This window comes from Rutidosis leptorrhynchoides, chromosome 4 (genome assembly GCF_046630445.1).
Source record: "Rutidosis leptorrhynchoides isolate AG116_Rl617_1_P2 chromosome 4, CSIRO_AGI_Rlap_v1, whole genome shotgun sequence".
In the NCBI taxonomy this organism is placed as follows: Eukaryota; Viridiplantae; Streptophyta; class Magnoliopsida; order Asterales; family Asteraceae; genus Rutidosis; species Rutidosis leptorrhynchoides.
In genome coordinates, this window is record NC_092336.1 from 94,018,815 (window position 1) to 94,033,933 (window position 15,119).

At 34.5% G+C, this 15,119-nt stretch overlaps 4 protein-coding genes across 4 annotated transcripts; all 4 read left to right on the forward strand.

Moving 5' to 3' along the window:
- Positions 1–1,045: 1,045 nt before the first annotated feature.
- LOC139839946 (GCN5-related N-acetyltransferase 3, chloroplastic) lies at positions 1,046–3,015 on the forward strand. Its single transcript, XM_071830161.1, has 4 exons — positions 1,046–1,530; positions 1,772–1,830; positions 2,144–2,200; positions 2,736–3,015. Exons 1-4 carry the CDS (start codon positions 1,081–1,083, stop codon positions 2,869–2,871), a joined length of 702 nt encoding a protein of 233 aa, XP_071686262.1. The 5' UTR covers positions 1,046–1,080; the 3' UTR covers positions 2,872–3,015.
- Positions 3,016–3,212: 197 nt separating this feature from the next.
- LOC139839945 (uncharacterized) lies at positions 3,213–8,144 on the forward strand. The gene is made up of 2 exons (XM_071830160.1): positions 3,213–4,025; positions 7,463–8,144. Exons 1-2 carry the CDS (start codon positions 3,572–3,574, stop codon positions 7,951–7,953), a joined length of 945 nt encoding a protein of 314 aa, XP_071686261.1. The 5' UTR covers positions 3,213–3,571; the 3' UTR covers positions 7,954–8,144.
- Positions 8,145–9,527: 1,383 nt separating this feature from the next.
- On the forward strand, positions 9,528–10,643 carry LOC139840825 (small heat shock protein, chloroplastic-like). Its single transcript, XM_071831069.1, has 2 exons — positions 9,528–9,711; positions 10,240–10,643. The coding sequence occupies exons 1-2, from the start codon at positions 9,528–9,530 to the stop codon at positions 10,641–10,643; spliced, it is 588 nt and encodes a 195-aa protein (XP_071687170.1).
- Positions 10,644–12,404: 1,761 nt separating this feature from the next.
- On the forward strand, positions 12,405–14,725 carry LOC139839947 (uncharacterized). Its single transcript, XM_071830162.1, has 6 exons — positions 12,405–12,793; positions 12,886–12,994; positions 13,129–13,220; positions 13,304–13,562; positions 13,899–14,042; positions 14,335–14,725. The coding sequence occupies exons 1-6, from the start codon at positions 12,447–12,449 to the stop codon at positions 14,431–14,433; spliced, it is 1,050 nt and encodes a 349-aa protein (XP_071686263.1). The 5' UTR covers positions 12,405–12,446; the 3' UTR covers positions 14,434–14,725.
- The last annotated feature ends 394 nt before the right edge of the window (positions 14,726–15,119 follow it).

Consider the following 15,119-nt stretch of genomic DNA (forward strand, 5'->3'; position numbering starts at 1 on the left):
TACCCAAAACGTCTATTGTTTCTTGCAGAAATCAGACACATATGTTTTTGCCATGTCTAGTTTAAGAATGTGTTCAAGCTTATATTCCATTACTTTTTGTGGCAAAGCATCCTTCTCTTTTATTAAAGATTTTTCCTATCTTAGTGATCTTTAACTCTCTAAACCCAAAACCTTGAGCACCATATAACGAAAAAAGTTCGTGCCCATTTGTCCTAATCGATTTCCCACTTGGTCCTAGAATCATCAAGCTGGGGATCCAATTGACTTCAAATATTCTAAAAAGATATTGCCTTGAATTGTTTAAAGGGAAGGGATAGCTACCCATGGCAATTTGCTTATGCTGAATAAATTACCAATTTACACCTTATACTAAATTTTTTACAACGGATTAAAATTTTTACCATGATCATATAAATAATGCCAAAAAACCTTTAGGGCTGTTTAGGATTGTTTTTATAAACATCTCATAAACTTATTAATTTCCTATTTCTATTCCTATTACCAGAATTCGTCAAATACTCTACAACTTATTAGCTCATCGTGTTTCAACATAGTAAGCAAATCATAACATATCTAATGCAACGCTAATGACTGATACATGAAAGGTAATCAAACTACTAATCAATCTTTTATCAAAACTTTGTCCATCTGATAAATCATGTTCTTCTTCGACTCAGACAACGATTGAGTTGAAATGCTTGCCAAATGCCTCATTTTTTGGAACCAATTACGATACTGACCAAAAGCATAATTAACTGTAAACTCACAACCACATAATTTTCAATCTGACAGACAAGTGTGATTAATAATCGTCAAAGATCCATGCTTGGCATTTCATCAAACAGATAGAGTGCAAACACACCAGAAATTCAATATTTTTTATATTAAAAGAAATTCAATATTCGTAGTTTCCCCTACTGACCCTACTTCTTATCTTTGATTAGCAAACGTGTCTTAACTACATTTTTCCGATCCAATGAGACCACTTCTTACGAGTATTATTTATATATTTCACTAAAAAATAAATATTAAAAGAATAAAAATACTACGAGTACGTAATTGACTGACATATTTAGAGATATGGTCATGGCGGTCACAAGATTTCATACCCTACCGCCGGCCAAAATATTCAACAACCACAAACCATCACTCCACCACCGCAACCGCCGGCCACCCACGCCACCAATTTTCATATCAACGAGTATATCTGATATAAATCCGGTTCATTTACGAGATCTCTACAGTTCCTGTAATCATTCGTGCCACCGTTTCCCCAATTTGTTGTCGGACGGACGTGTGGAGCCGGTCGACGTTGATAAACTTCGCGTCGCTGTATCGAACAGCTCCGTTGTTGTTTCCGTTTTCACTAGACCGGAAGTTGTAACGGCGTTAAGTGAGAATTTGGATAGAGGTAGTGGTGGTGATTGGTACCGGAGAATGATTCCGTTAACACCGTTAAGTGGACAGTTAGTTGGATTTGGTAGAGCTGTTTCTGATCATGGATTAACTGCTTCTATTTATGACGTCATGGTAATTAAATTTTTTCAATGAATCCTTATACGTAAATGTTAATCATTTATTCTTATTAAATCTTTACATATAGTGCTGGTAGTTTGGTTATTCAATGTTAGCTTCATTAGACTGAAATACTTGTTTTTAAGTTGAGTTTATGTGATCCTGCAGATATTGGTTTATAAATGTTGATAGTTTAAATATTTTGATGTTACATTTATATTAATTAGTGTATGTATTTGTATTGATGATTTTGTAGGTTATTCCTTCGTTACAAGGTAGAGGAATTGGGCGATTGATTCTTCAAAGGATTATACGGTTCGCATATAATATTTGATTCTATAACTATAATCTGATCAAAGCAGTTTGCAGCATTTGCTGTTATTTGATCCATCTATACATTAGAGGTGGAAAAATGGACATGTCATGTTGGGTAACACCCCTTCAGGTCAATAAGAGTCATTTTGATGTGGGTCAACAACTCAAAATGGATTGGGTTGCACTGAAACAATGTTTTCCGGATATTCAATATCTTTTATAAGTTATAACCATTGTGCAAACGGGTTGAACATGCCGCTTCTGTATACAAGCTTTGTGAGCATAGCTTATGAAAGGCTCATCTTTGTTGCAGATTGCTTACAAATAAAGGCATATATGACATAGCAGCTCTTTGTTCTGATCAAGAAATGTAAGTTACTACTACCATAGTTTTTGAAGTAATGTTTATGGGATGGGTAAATAGTAATTATATTTTTAAAGTTGGGTTTATATATATGGAGGCCAACAAAGTTTATTGGTTTGTGTTCGTAGGTCACCTATATTTGAAAATGATTTTGTAGGCCACCCATATTTGAAAATGATTTTGTAGGTCTTTCAAGTTCACATGTTCCATTTATACCAAATTCGACTAAAAATTCTTTCAAAAAAATATTATATTAAAAATGCAAATACTTATGTGTTTGGTAACAACTAATCGTTATTTAAATAATGTTAATTAAGAAAAGCTTAGATATCTGTGTTATTTTTTTACAATTTTCTCATGAGATTTTAGTTAGATTTGGTACGAATGGAACAACACACGAACTTGGATGACCTACAAAATCATTTTCAAATATGAGTGGTCTAAAAACACGAAAAGATAAAGTTGTTTGACCTAGAAACACAAAATACAACATGTATGCTAAGTTGCTAACTAGAGTGTGAATTGTCTGTTTTGTCCTCAGGGATTTCTTCAAGGCATGTGGATTTGGAGATGACATACTTAGATCAACAACAATGATGTATACCAGAACGGGTAATCATACAGTTAAAAGGGCTGGTAGGAAATTACTAATGGTTCCACCACTTAGAATATCCTAATATTGATTAATTATTAAAAAAAAAAAAGGAATCCTATCTACTGATGTATTATTGAGTAAATTAATCTTTACAATATTTTTAGTTATATATATATAAAAGAATGTCAATATGACATAAGAATCTTGTTTCACTTAGAACGATACGAGGGTGATTTTATTAACCTCTGTCCTCATTAGAGAAAGATAAATATAAGTGGTTATAGCGTAAATGCTTTATTTGTGCTATATTCGTCTCTGCATTGTATAACTCTTTTAAGAAAATATACATCATACAAATTTGTAATTTCTTAATATGTTTCCGTTTCTTTGTCACTGTAAGCATAGTTGTGTCATTCAGAGTTCATTATTTGATAGTTTGAAATAGAACCATTCGAGACGTTCTAATGACTAAGCCCATATTTTTTATTTGATAAAACGCCCATTTTATGCTAAAAGGTCATCAACGCCTTTATTATACTGCTCTAAGCTTTTTGACTATTTTATATTCTTGTCTTGTGTAAATGCATTTATAATGCTTTACTTGATACCAACAAAAAGGTTGATTCTTTAAGCACTAAGAAGACCAATTCCAAGACTTTCTTGACAATAAAGTAAAGCACCCTTCTGAAATGATGGAAAGTGCCTTACTTTAATCCATATTCTATGCTAAACAATCAAACTTCACATACCCTTTTTCTTGATCAATATCAAATACTCCAAAAATGGGCAAAATTTGGGTTGAAATATGCTTGATATCTGCTAGAGGACTCACCAGAACTTCATCATTATGGAAGCTCCAATGGTTTGCTGTTGGGTGGATTGATCCCAACAACAAGTATTGCACAAATATTGATGCTTCTGGGAATGCAAATCCTACATGGAAAACCAAGTTTTCTGCTTTGATTGATAACTCAGAATCAAAGTTTGATGATTTGGCCCTCAATGTTGAAGTTTATAGCAGAGATCCTGTTTTTTTAAAAGAGAAACTTCAGGGGACTGCAAGTGTTGGGCTAAAAGAATTTCTTGATAAGCATAAGAACAATTCCGAAACTCTGCGGCCTGTTGAAGAAGTTGGTAGTTTTCAGTTGAGAAAGAAGAATTCGAATAAACCACAAGGATTTGTAGATGTCTCCTTTCGAGTTTCACAAGAGACAAACGAGGATAGTACATATGAAGGTAACTATATGAATTATAACATCAGATCTTTTATTTATTAACTCTTGCTTTAGATCATATGGACACACGGGCTTAAGGTATTTGTACTTATTTATACTTTCGATTTACATGAGTATGTTTGTCAAAACTAGCTTTTTAAATGTATTTAGGTGTTTGTCAAAGTAACTTAACTGTTAAAACTTAAAAGGGAGTAAACCGACAAAAAGCTAAGAACTTTTTCTTAAACGCTAGTTTAGGAGCTTCTAGCTTTTTTCTTCGTCTAAAAACTTTAAGCTGTGTTTTAACCAAACAAAGAATTTTTTGAGATAAAAACTTTTTCATAAAATCTAGAAGCTCCAAAGAGCTCCTTACCAAACATAGTATTTAGGTCGGGTTTCAAAGGCTGTTCCATAAACAATAGACAAGTGGCCAGATTCCGCCTCTATTCGCGAGGAGGAAAGTTGTATTTTAAAAGAATATAATGAGGCTTGTTTAGAGGAGGAGCTATTCTTGAAGCAAAAAGCGAAAGTTGATTGGTTACGTGAAGGAGATTTTAATACTCGTTATTTTCACAATGTGGTCAAGGGCCGTAGACACAGAAACCGTATTCAAGCAATCATGGATGATGCGGGGCTGATTAGAGAAGGTAACGAGGTTCCAGACTTATTTGTTAAGCATTATGAAACGTTTATTGGTTCTGCTTCTCCAGTGGATACTATTAATCGGCCTGAGGAGTTGTTTGTCAAAACTATCCCGACTGTTAAAGCTGAATTTATGGTTCGAGAGGTGTCGATGCAAGAAGTTAAGGATGTGGTTTTTGAATGTGCCCTTAATAAGTCGCCGGGACCGGATGGTTTTACGGCTGAGTTTTTTAGAGCGGCGTGGGATATTATTGGTGATGATATAACTTCGGCAGTTCGTGGTTTTTTACATAATGGAAAATTACTCAAGGAATTAAATCACACTATTATTTCTTTACTTCCAAAAGTGACCACTCCGAACAGAGTTACGGATTATCGCCCGATTTCGTGTTGCAACGTTTTATACAAATTTATTAGCAAGATCATCACAAATCGTATTAAGGGTTGTTTGGATGATATCGTGAGTTCTAATCAATCGGCTTTTATCCCGGGAAGACGTATATCTGATAATATTCTTCTTACGCAAGATCTGATGAAAAATTATCATCTTAGCTACGGGCCTCCACGATGTGCGTTCAAGATCGATATTCAGAAAGCTTACGACACGGTAGATTGGAATTTTTTGGAGAATATTTTAGTCCGTTTTGGTTTTCCGAAGGTGATGGTCGATTGGATTATGGTTTGCGTAAAGTCAACATCATTCTCTATTTGTATTAATGGCGAGCTTCATGGCTATTTTCGTGGTAAAAGGGGGCTTAGACAAGGAGACCCTTTGTCTCCCTTGTTATTCACTTTAGTCATGGAAGCTTTGACATTGATGCTTAATCGGCGCGCTACTGAGTTAGAAGATTTTCGTTTTCATCCTAACTGTGACAAGCTCAACATTATTAATCTATGTTTTGCAGATGACCTGTTTATTTTTTCTTATGCTAACCCAGGATCGGTAACTGTTATTGCGGAAGCTTTGGATGAATTTAAACGTTGTTCGGGTCTAGTGCCTAGTTTAGCAAAGAGTACGGCTTTTTTTGCTAATGTTTCTAACGTGGTTAAGGCTGCGATTTTGGAGATTTTGCCTTTTGATGAAGGCACGCTTCCTGTTAAATACTTAGGCGTCCCTCTTGTGTCGTCAAGCTTATTTCATAGGGATTGCAAAATTCTTGTGGATCGAGTGAGAGATCGTATCGCAGATTGGAAGAACAAATTTCTTTCGTATGCAGGGAGAGTGCAATTGATTACTTCTGTTCTCACGACTATGCAACTTTATTGGCAATCTGCGTTCATTGTCCCGATTGCTATTATCAAGGAAATTGAAGGTCTTTTAAGGGGTTTTATATGGTGCCAAGGGGAAATGAAGCGGGGAAAGGCTAAGGTTAAATGGTCTCGTGTTTGTCTTCCAAAACAAGAAGGTGGCCTTGGTATTAAAAGATTGAAGGAGTGGAACGTTGCTTTAATGGCTTCTCATATTTGGCGTGTGCTGACAAACAAACAATCGTTGTGGGTTCAATGGGTGCACACATACCGCCTTAAGGGTAGAAGCTTTTGGGATGCTCCGGTTGTTGCTGGGGCAAGTGTTAGTTGGCGCAAGATTCTGAGTATTAGAGATTATATACGTGATCGTTTTGTTTATAATGTTGGAGATGGTGTTACTGTCTCAGCGTGGCATGATGCTTGTAGTGACTATGGGCCACTTGCTAACTTTATTTCTAACAGAGATATCTTGAATGCAGGATATTCTAGAGAAGCGAAAATTTGTGATATTGTTTCGCAAGATGGCTGGAATTGGCCAAATGAATGGTATTCTAAATACCCTGGGTTGCGCAATATTAATACGCCTGTCTTGTCTAATGATCCAGATTCAATTCGATGGAGAGATTATGCAGGTAACTTGGTACATTTCTCGGTAGGCATAGTGTGGAACACCATTCGTACTAGATCTGATCCGGTTAACTGGTTCCCAATTGTATGGTTTCCACAATGCATCCCTAGACATTCTTTCTTGGTTTGGCTCCTTTTTGGTGAAAACTTAAAGACTCAAGACAAATTAAAACCATGGGAGATTGGGGCAAGTGTTGTTCTTCTTTGCCCTTTTTGTCACGCTGAACCCGATTCGCACCTGCATCTTTTTTTTCGATGTCCATTTGCAGCGCAGGTTTGGAAATATGTTAAGAGTAGCGTGAGGGTTAATGTTGCAGGAAATGATTGGACTGACTTTGTTGATTCGATCAGAAGCTGCGCAGCAAGAAGAACTGTTTGTAGTATCGTTTCAAAGCTCTTGTTTGGTGCGGCTGTGTATATGATTTGGCAAGAGCGAAATAAAAGGTTATTCAAAAAGGATGCTAGATCGTATAGTAAGGTCGTCGCTGCTATCTTTTCTATGGTTCGGCTGAAAATTATGGCTCTTAAATGGAAGAATTCAAGGCAAGTGAAGTTAATGAAGGATGCATGGAAAGTCCCGTAAGGGTAGGCGTCTAGTTGTTTTAGTGTGAGCCTGCGTGCTCATGTGGCTTGGTTGTGACCATTTGGTCTGGTTTTCTGACTTTGGGCTCTACCCTTAGTGTTTTTTGAGCTTAACTGTGTAATCCTTTGATTTGAGTTTAATATATTTCACCGGGTAAATTTTACCCTTTACCCAAAAAAAAAATAAACAATAGTTAGCTTAAAAACCGACAACACTAGTTCTTGACCTATGACAATAATTGTTTTTGGATATTGTTATGCTTTTGTGAGAAGCTTATCTTTGTTAATTTTTATGAAAAATGGTGTTGTGACTAGTAACCTGTTTGGATATTTAACTAGTAAATTTTTCAATATGAACAGATGATGACGTTGGGATCAAGCTAAGGATTCGCGACCCTGGTGTGAACTTGCCATCACAAATTGGTCATTCAGAAAACCGTCTGCAAACAAATTATCCAAACCCGTTGTCACCAGGGCCAAGCTACAACCAACCTCGAGCTGCAATTACATCGAATTTTTCGTTAACAGGAGGATCCAACTATCAACCACCACCTATGGTAGGACCAAGTTACCACCACCAACCACCACCACCTGTGGTAGGACCAAGTTACCATCAACAAGCACCACTACCTTATAATGTTGGCTATATGCCGACATCTTCAATAGACAACTTTCGACCGAATTACATCAACATGCCTGGAACAAGACCAGAAGCAAGGGCTGGACCTGGTTTTGCAATGGGGTTAGGTGCTGGAGCATTGGCGGCTGGTGCAGCAATCTTTGGAGACGATTTCGTTTCAGGGTTTGATCTTCCCACTGGTTTTACAATATCAAGGGATCCTCTTTATTGATGAGTTATGCTTGTACCAAGTTGTTATTTTGATCAAGGATATAAAGATGACATGCTTGATGTGTAGCAATTGTCTTGTAAGTTGATATGCATAACATATTGTGTTAATAACCTAATTCATATTTAAACAAAGATTAAAAAGTTGTTAGGTTGAACCAAGATAGCCTAAGGTCTCAGTACAATGAACATCGTATCGTGGGTTCTTCTCATTTCGAAAGAAGAAGTAGCCCCACCGAAAACAACGGTGGTCAGGAAAAAGTTAGAAATAGTCGCACGATAATCTAATTACTAATTAAGTTGTATACATCTGTAAAATACTTCTAGTGAATATCATGAACATTGAAAATTTAATTCGTCTATATGTTTGTTTTATAGTTCAACCCAGATCATAGTTGTCTAGAAGATTGGTGATCAAAGAACAAAGGCGAGACCTTCAAAAAAGTAAATAAAAAGTAAAAAAGAAAAAATTACGTCGTTGGTACCCGTGGTTTGTTGAGATTATCATGACAACACCTAAACTATTTTGTTTGCATGGTTGGTACGTAGATTTAACTTGAATTACGTTGTTGGTACCTCAGAGTAACTAAAATCATCTATTAAACATTAACCCCTCACATGTGAGGGTAATTTTGTCCGTTTCAATTATTTATTCCATTTATGGAGTCGAACATCTTCCACCAGTAAGCCATCCCCATTGACCTCCTTTTCTTCCCTTTTAAGAGAGAGAAACAAACCAACAATATAAACAAGAGATAGAAATCTATACATTACTTAAATAAATTTAAATAAATATGCACGTGCTACATCCGCCAAAGTCGTCTGATTCTGCCGCCGGTGACGACGACGATGAATCGCCGGAGCTTCTCCAATCGTACGCCTTCATAAATGGGTGCTTCTGTTGGTGACCATGCACCAGCATCTGTTTCTGCCGCAAATACTGTTGATCGATTGTCGAGTTCATTACCTGTACAAGCTGAAACAGGAGGTCAGTTTATACCTGTATCATTTGACACCGAATTTTTGCTTTTTTTTTTTTTATTAACCAAGGAGTTTATTGTTTGGAATAAAAAATTGAAACGGACGAAATTACCCTCGCATGCGTTGTACCTATGAGGGGTTAACTTTTAATAGATGATGGTAGTTACTCTGAGGTACCAACAACGTAATTCAAATTAAACTTAGGTACCAACCATGCAAAAAAAATAGTTTAGGTATTGTCTTGATAATCTCAACAAACTACAGGTACCAACGACGTAATTTTTTCAAGAAAAAAAATAAAAAGAATAACAAACGGAGAAACATCACCTGTTGTCCAATGTCAATACCCATTTATCAGGCCCATTCACTAGTAAACATTGATTATAAGGCCCATTCATTAATTACGTATTTCTTTTTGCTAAGGCCCATCTACACAATATGACGTTATCATTGTCGTGTTAACCAAGAAAACACCTACAATTTTCTTTTTCCTTTTTTATCTTTCCTTCCAAGAAACTAATAATTCGGAAAGTTTGGTTACCAGAATCACCAGTCATAACTATCTCTAATTACACGTTTAATTAGATTAGATGAATAATGGCTTTGTTGAAGCATCTTGCTTTAAAGTTCCACACCAGATCAGTTGCTCAGAAGCTTCTTAATTCTAATTTGTTAACCAGACCCGTCCCCCAATTTCGTCCTGCGTATGCAGCTTCTCGTTTCTTTAACACCAACTCTGGCCATGGCGATCATCGTGGTCCTGCTGCAGACTCTTTTAATGGTACTTGTCATCATCATTCTTATTATCATTTAAATAATATACCTTTTTCACAATGTGATTCTTTTCTTTAAATGTTGAAGTACATTTAATTTATTTGTATATACTAATTTACTGTTAGATGATTTTCATGTGTCACAAATTTGGTAAATCATACGGAAAGGTAAATTAGGGCTCGTTTGGTTTGGGGAATGTTGTATGAGAATCGAATTCATTAAAAGAATTGGAATTTAACAAAGTTTTTAAGAAGACATAACGTTTTTACCGAGATAGTCCTTGGTGGTTTTCAAAATGTTGCTGAGATAGTCTTTTTGTTTTTGAGACAGTCCTTTCTGCAATTTGGTGAAATAACATAAGGACTTTGTCAACAACATTTTGAAAACAATGAAGACTATCTTGTTAAAAAAAACCCTAGGGACTATTTCATTAATTTGGCTGAAAGCACTTGACTTATATCAGTAATTATGTCTTTTAAGAAAAACAACTTTATGTTATAATAACCGTAATGAAAGTGTTTGATTATTTTGATAGCAGAAGTGTATGATGAATTAGCAACTAGGAGGCTAAATCGTCTACTAAAGGCGCCTTACACGACGAGAGTGATTGAGCCAACTAGTTCTGTCGAAAAACCTGAATGCCTCAACATATTCGTAAACATGTCTGGAGTGAAAGAGGAGGATGTCAAGATTTCAGTTGAAGATAACACTGTGTTCATTGAAGCAGAAGGGGATGAGGATTTTAAGGAGGTACATGATTTCGAAAAGTATAATTGTTGGATTGATTTACCGGATAATACTTACAAAATCAATGATATTAAGGCTGAGATGAGGAAGAATTTAGGAGAGTTGAAACTAACTGTGCCTAAGTTGAAAGAGGAAGAAAAGTTGAAAGAAGAGGAATTGGTGTATAATATTGAAGTTAATGTTAAAAAGTAAATGGGTGGGGGAATGTATTGATTTTCTGTTTTAATGCATTTGGTTTTGGAGTAAAAGTTTAGAAGAAAAACTCATATGTTTATGAAGTTAACATATTTAATCTAATTAGACGCTATATTTGATCTGCTTCGATATTCGTATTCGCAATTCATCCACAACAGTTCGAAGATCCACAACAGTTCGAAGGTAGAATTAATAGTTTAATACAAAGAATACAGGAGATTAGCATGACTGATACACAAGTAGAATCACATTATTAGTTTTTATATCATATAATAGATAGAAGATAGATAGATAGATATAGTCTTATAGATACATAGACTTTTGCAAGTATAATAGATCCGTTTGATATAATAGAGTTGAATGGTTCAAATTCTATATGATTTTAAAGTTATTGGTGATTTTGGTTCTTAACGACAATATCTGAATGAACATTATTAATGGTGCAAAATTATTGTAGTAACTTTTTAAATGAAGAAATAAAAGAATATAAATTTTTGATAAGAGTTTTGGATATAATTTAAGAATGATGATAAATAAATGGATGTGATGTATAGTTAAGAGAGTATTACTTTAACATAGATTGCTAAGCGATCTTATATCAATTCAATGTAATGTAACACGTTTTAGGTTAGCCGAGCGTTACAGCAACGAAATTTTAAAAAGAAAATACCTATTGTGGGTCGAACTCATGAACTTCGGTTAACAATGATTCATCCCAAACCACTCAGCCATAGTGCAGTTCTTATATTAAAATCACACGTATTTATGTATTTAAAAAGACTTTTTTTTCCTTAATTTGAAAGATGAAAGGGGTGCCCGGATCTCAAACCCACGACCTTCAACTTACCATGATTTGCCCTAAACCAATCGACCATTAGTGCACTTATTATATAATTAGAATCACACTTATTAATATACTAAAAAACGCGTGATTTATGAATTTAAATAATGTGATGAACAGTAACAGTAATGACATGTATTCAATTGATATATAGAATATGTTCTAAAAAAATAATTAATATAAAAATCTTAATAGAGACATTTATTGGACCGAGGAATAACGAGGATATTTTTACTTTTATAAAAGTACAAATGGTTCGAAAATATAACATAAGTTACACAATTTGGCAATAAAGGTAATATGAGTTTTGATGATGCCCAAAAGGGATTGTATAATACATAGTACTTCAATTTGTCACAGAAAAGGACTGTGATTTCAAAGAGTGTAAAATTGAAGTAATATTGTCCAACTTATGAACGATCGTCAGTCGAATTTCGTTAAGTCCTCAAAATTCGTTACACGGTTGGTCCTTGAAAAAAATATATATTAAAATAATGAAAAACAACAATAAAAAATAAAATTAAAAAAATTAATGAATTAATTGATATATTAATAAATAAAAAATTATACCGTATTAAAATGACTATTTTACTATCATGTGCAAAGTACATGATTGAACACAAGGTTTAGGGACAAAAGTGTAATTTTATCCCTTGCATGTCAAACAAAAGTGATTATTTAACGAAATTTGATTAACGGCCGTTACTGAATTCGACAATATTACATTAATTTTACATTTTTAGAAATCATAATCTTTTTTCGTGACAAATTGAGGTATGGATTCTTTTTCGAGCAAAGCTCACATTACTCTTATCGTAAAAAATTTATTGTGTAATTGTTTAACTTTTATTATTATTTTCTCGGACAGCCGGCGGCTATAAAATGAGATAAACATACTCCCAGAAGTAATAAATTGATTATAAGTGCTCCTTTTTATTTTTTTCTTAATCTTTCCAAAAATGGAAGCTTTGGTTTGCAGAAACCTCGGTGATCCAACAACACGACCGGATTCAACCCAAACTACCGCCCTTACTATCTCAACAACTCACCCAATCCCCAAACTCAATTCACCAACTTCAATCAGAGTTCAAATCAAATCCACCAGCTTAAATTACGCCAATTACCTTCAAGTTCTTGGTAAATATCAAGAGAAATTCGATTTACCATTTATTCCAGGTTCCGATTACTCCGGGATAGTTGAATCCATCGGTCCAAACGTCACTAAATTCAAAGTCGGTGATCGTGTTTGTTCGGTTGCTAACGTCGGTTCTTTTGCTCAGTTTATTGTTGCCGAGGAGAAGGAATTGTACATAATTTTAATTTACTTCTCTAATTTAAAGTTTGATTAGAATTAGAATTATAATTTGCCCTAATTTTGAGTTTGGTGTTGAATTGAAGGTATGGAGTACCAGAAGGGTGTGATCTGGTGGCTGCTGGTGCACTGCCAGTTGCGTATGGAACTTCTCATGTGGCGTTGCTTCATAGGGCTAATCTCAAGTCTGGTCAGGTATTACTATTACTTCACTAACTGTGTTTATTTATTAAAAAAAGATTAATTTACCTTTATTAATTGATCTTGTTGGTTTAATATAATAATTAGTATTGGCTGTTATGATTTCATTATTAGACTATTAACTGCAGGTGCTACTAGTTCTTGGTGCAGCTGGAGGTGTAGGTCTTGCAGCTGTTCAAATCGGAAAAGTTTGCGGTGCCGTTGTCATCGCAGTTGCTAGGTGCGTGATTCGTATACGTGAATTCTATATTGCTCGTTAGTTTGAAACGAATTGTGCATTGACTCTGTTTTTTAATATATTAGAGGAACTGAGAAAGTAGATTTCTTAAAGCAAATGGGTGTTGACCATGTTGTTGACTTGAGCAAAGGAGGTGTTATAGAAAATGTGAGGGCGTTCTTGAAAACAAGAAAGCTCAAAGGGGTTGATGTTTTGTATGATCCTGTTGGAGGCAAGCTTACGAAAGAAAGCATGAAGTTGTTGAATTGGGGGGCACAAATTTTAGTTATAGGGTTTGCGAGTGGCGAGGTCCCTGTTATTCCAGCTAATATTGCTTTGGTAAAGGTAAAACAATTGCATTTTAGCTATTATTTTGTACTATTATATTTGTTGAAAAGCTTTTTTTTTTTTTTTTTTTTTATGAAGAAAAAGATTTTTTAAAAGCATTTTTTTTTAAAAAGCATTTTAAGAAAAGCTTTGGAGAAAAAGCTTTAAAGAGGTGATAATTGGGATGATCTTAGACTAATGGCTATGAAGACCAGAAATAAGATGTTTTCTATAGTTACTGTCTTTATAGTATGATTTTTATATTTTAGTATGGCCTGCAAAATGGTGAAATCAGCTTGAAATAACTGATGTTTATTTATTTATTTAATTTTTTTTTTTTTTTTTTTTTTGTAGAATTGGACAATACATGGACTGTACTGGGGGAGTTATAAAGTGAATAATCCAAGTATACTTGAAGACTCTTTAAAGGAGCTGTTATCTTGGTTGGCAAGAGGTTTAATTACCATCTACGCTTCTCATTCATACAAAGTCCAACAGGTATTAAAAGTTTGTTTTTTTAAGTTAAGTAATGAGCCGTGTTATTGTTTTAAAAGTAAGAGCGTATAATTGGATCTAAATAAACATCATTTCTAAGTTGTGATCGCATTAATCATACTACTATATAATAACAGAACCTCATGGATCTAAATCAAGTATACAAGTCTATCATTAGTTTGTAAATTTGAAAATAGAAACTTATGTTTAATTTAGTTAGTGACACATTGAAATATACGGAAACCACATAAAATGAAAAGTATTGTGATGCTCACATGGTTAATGTTGTTGGCAGGCCAATCTTGCATTTCTGGATATTAGGGACCGAAAAGTAATTGGGAAGGTGATGATTACTTTTGATGATCCTAAAACAACAATTTCATCGAAGCTCTAGACCAGTACTCTGTATCAATGACTAAAGTATGATGATGGAATCAGTAAGTGCCAAAACGTCTACAAATTCTTAAGAAAATAACGCATCAATAGAATAATATCCACTGTCTTAGCATCATAACACTCACAAACGAGGTTGTTGGTAATAATATTGACGGTGTTCTGTATTTAAATTTATGGTTAATGAATGAGTTTTGTCTGTTTTGGTTTGTTTTTTCATGCAATGAAATGTGGTTTTCATTGTTCTGTAAGAACTCGAGACCATCTTTATTATAAATATTTGCAATATTTCTGTATCATGTGATGCGTAAATGGTGTTCAAAATTTATATAATAGTTGTCTGTTAGTTCAAAATTTTGGTTGGTTAGGTTTTTATGTATGTAATAACTTTTTGTTGATATGATATGGTATTTTCTGTTGTTTGTTATTTTATGTTTAGAATACGACAAAACGAAGGAAAGCAGTTTCACGCCTTCAACCGTGAAGTGAAAGTTACTAGCAAGAACACTATTTGTGAACAGGTTAGGTCGGATGTTTGGTCGATACTTTTGTCAAGGCATTCACGTTTACAAAATTTAGCTTGTCGTATCTGTTTCCCACATGTGGTTTCAACTAATGAATCCTTAATTGGCACAATCGAGATCAAATGTTGTTCCAAAACATTGATAACGTGTAATGTTGACCAGT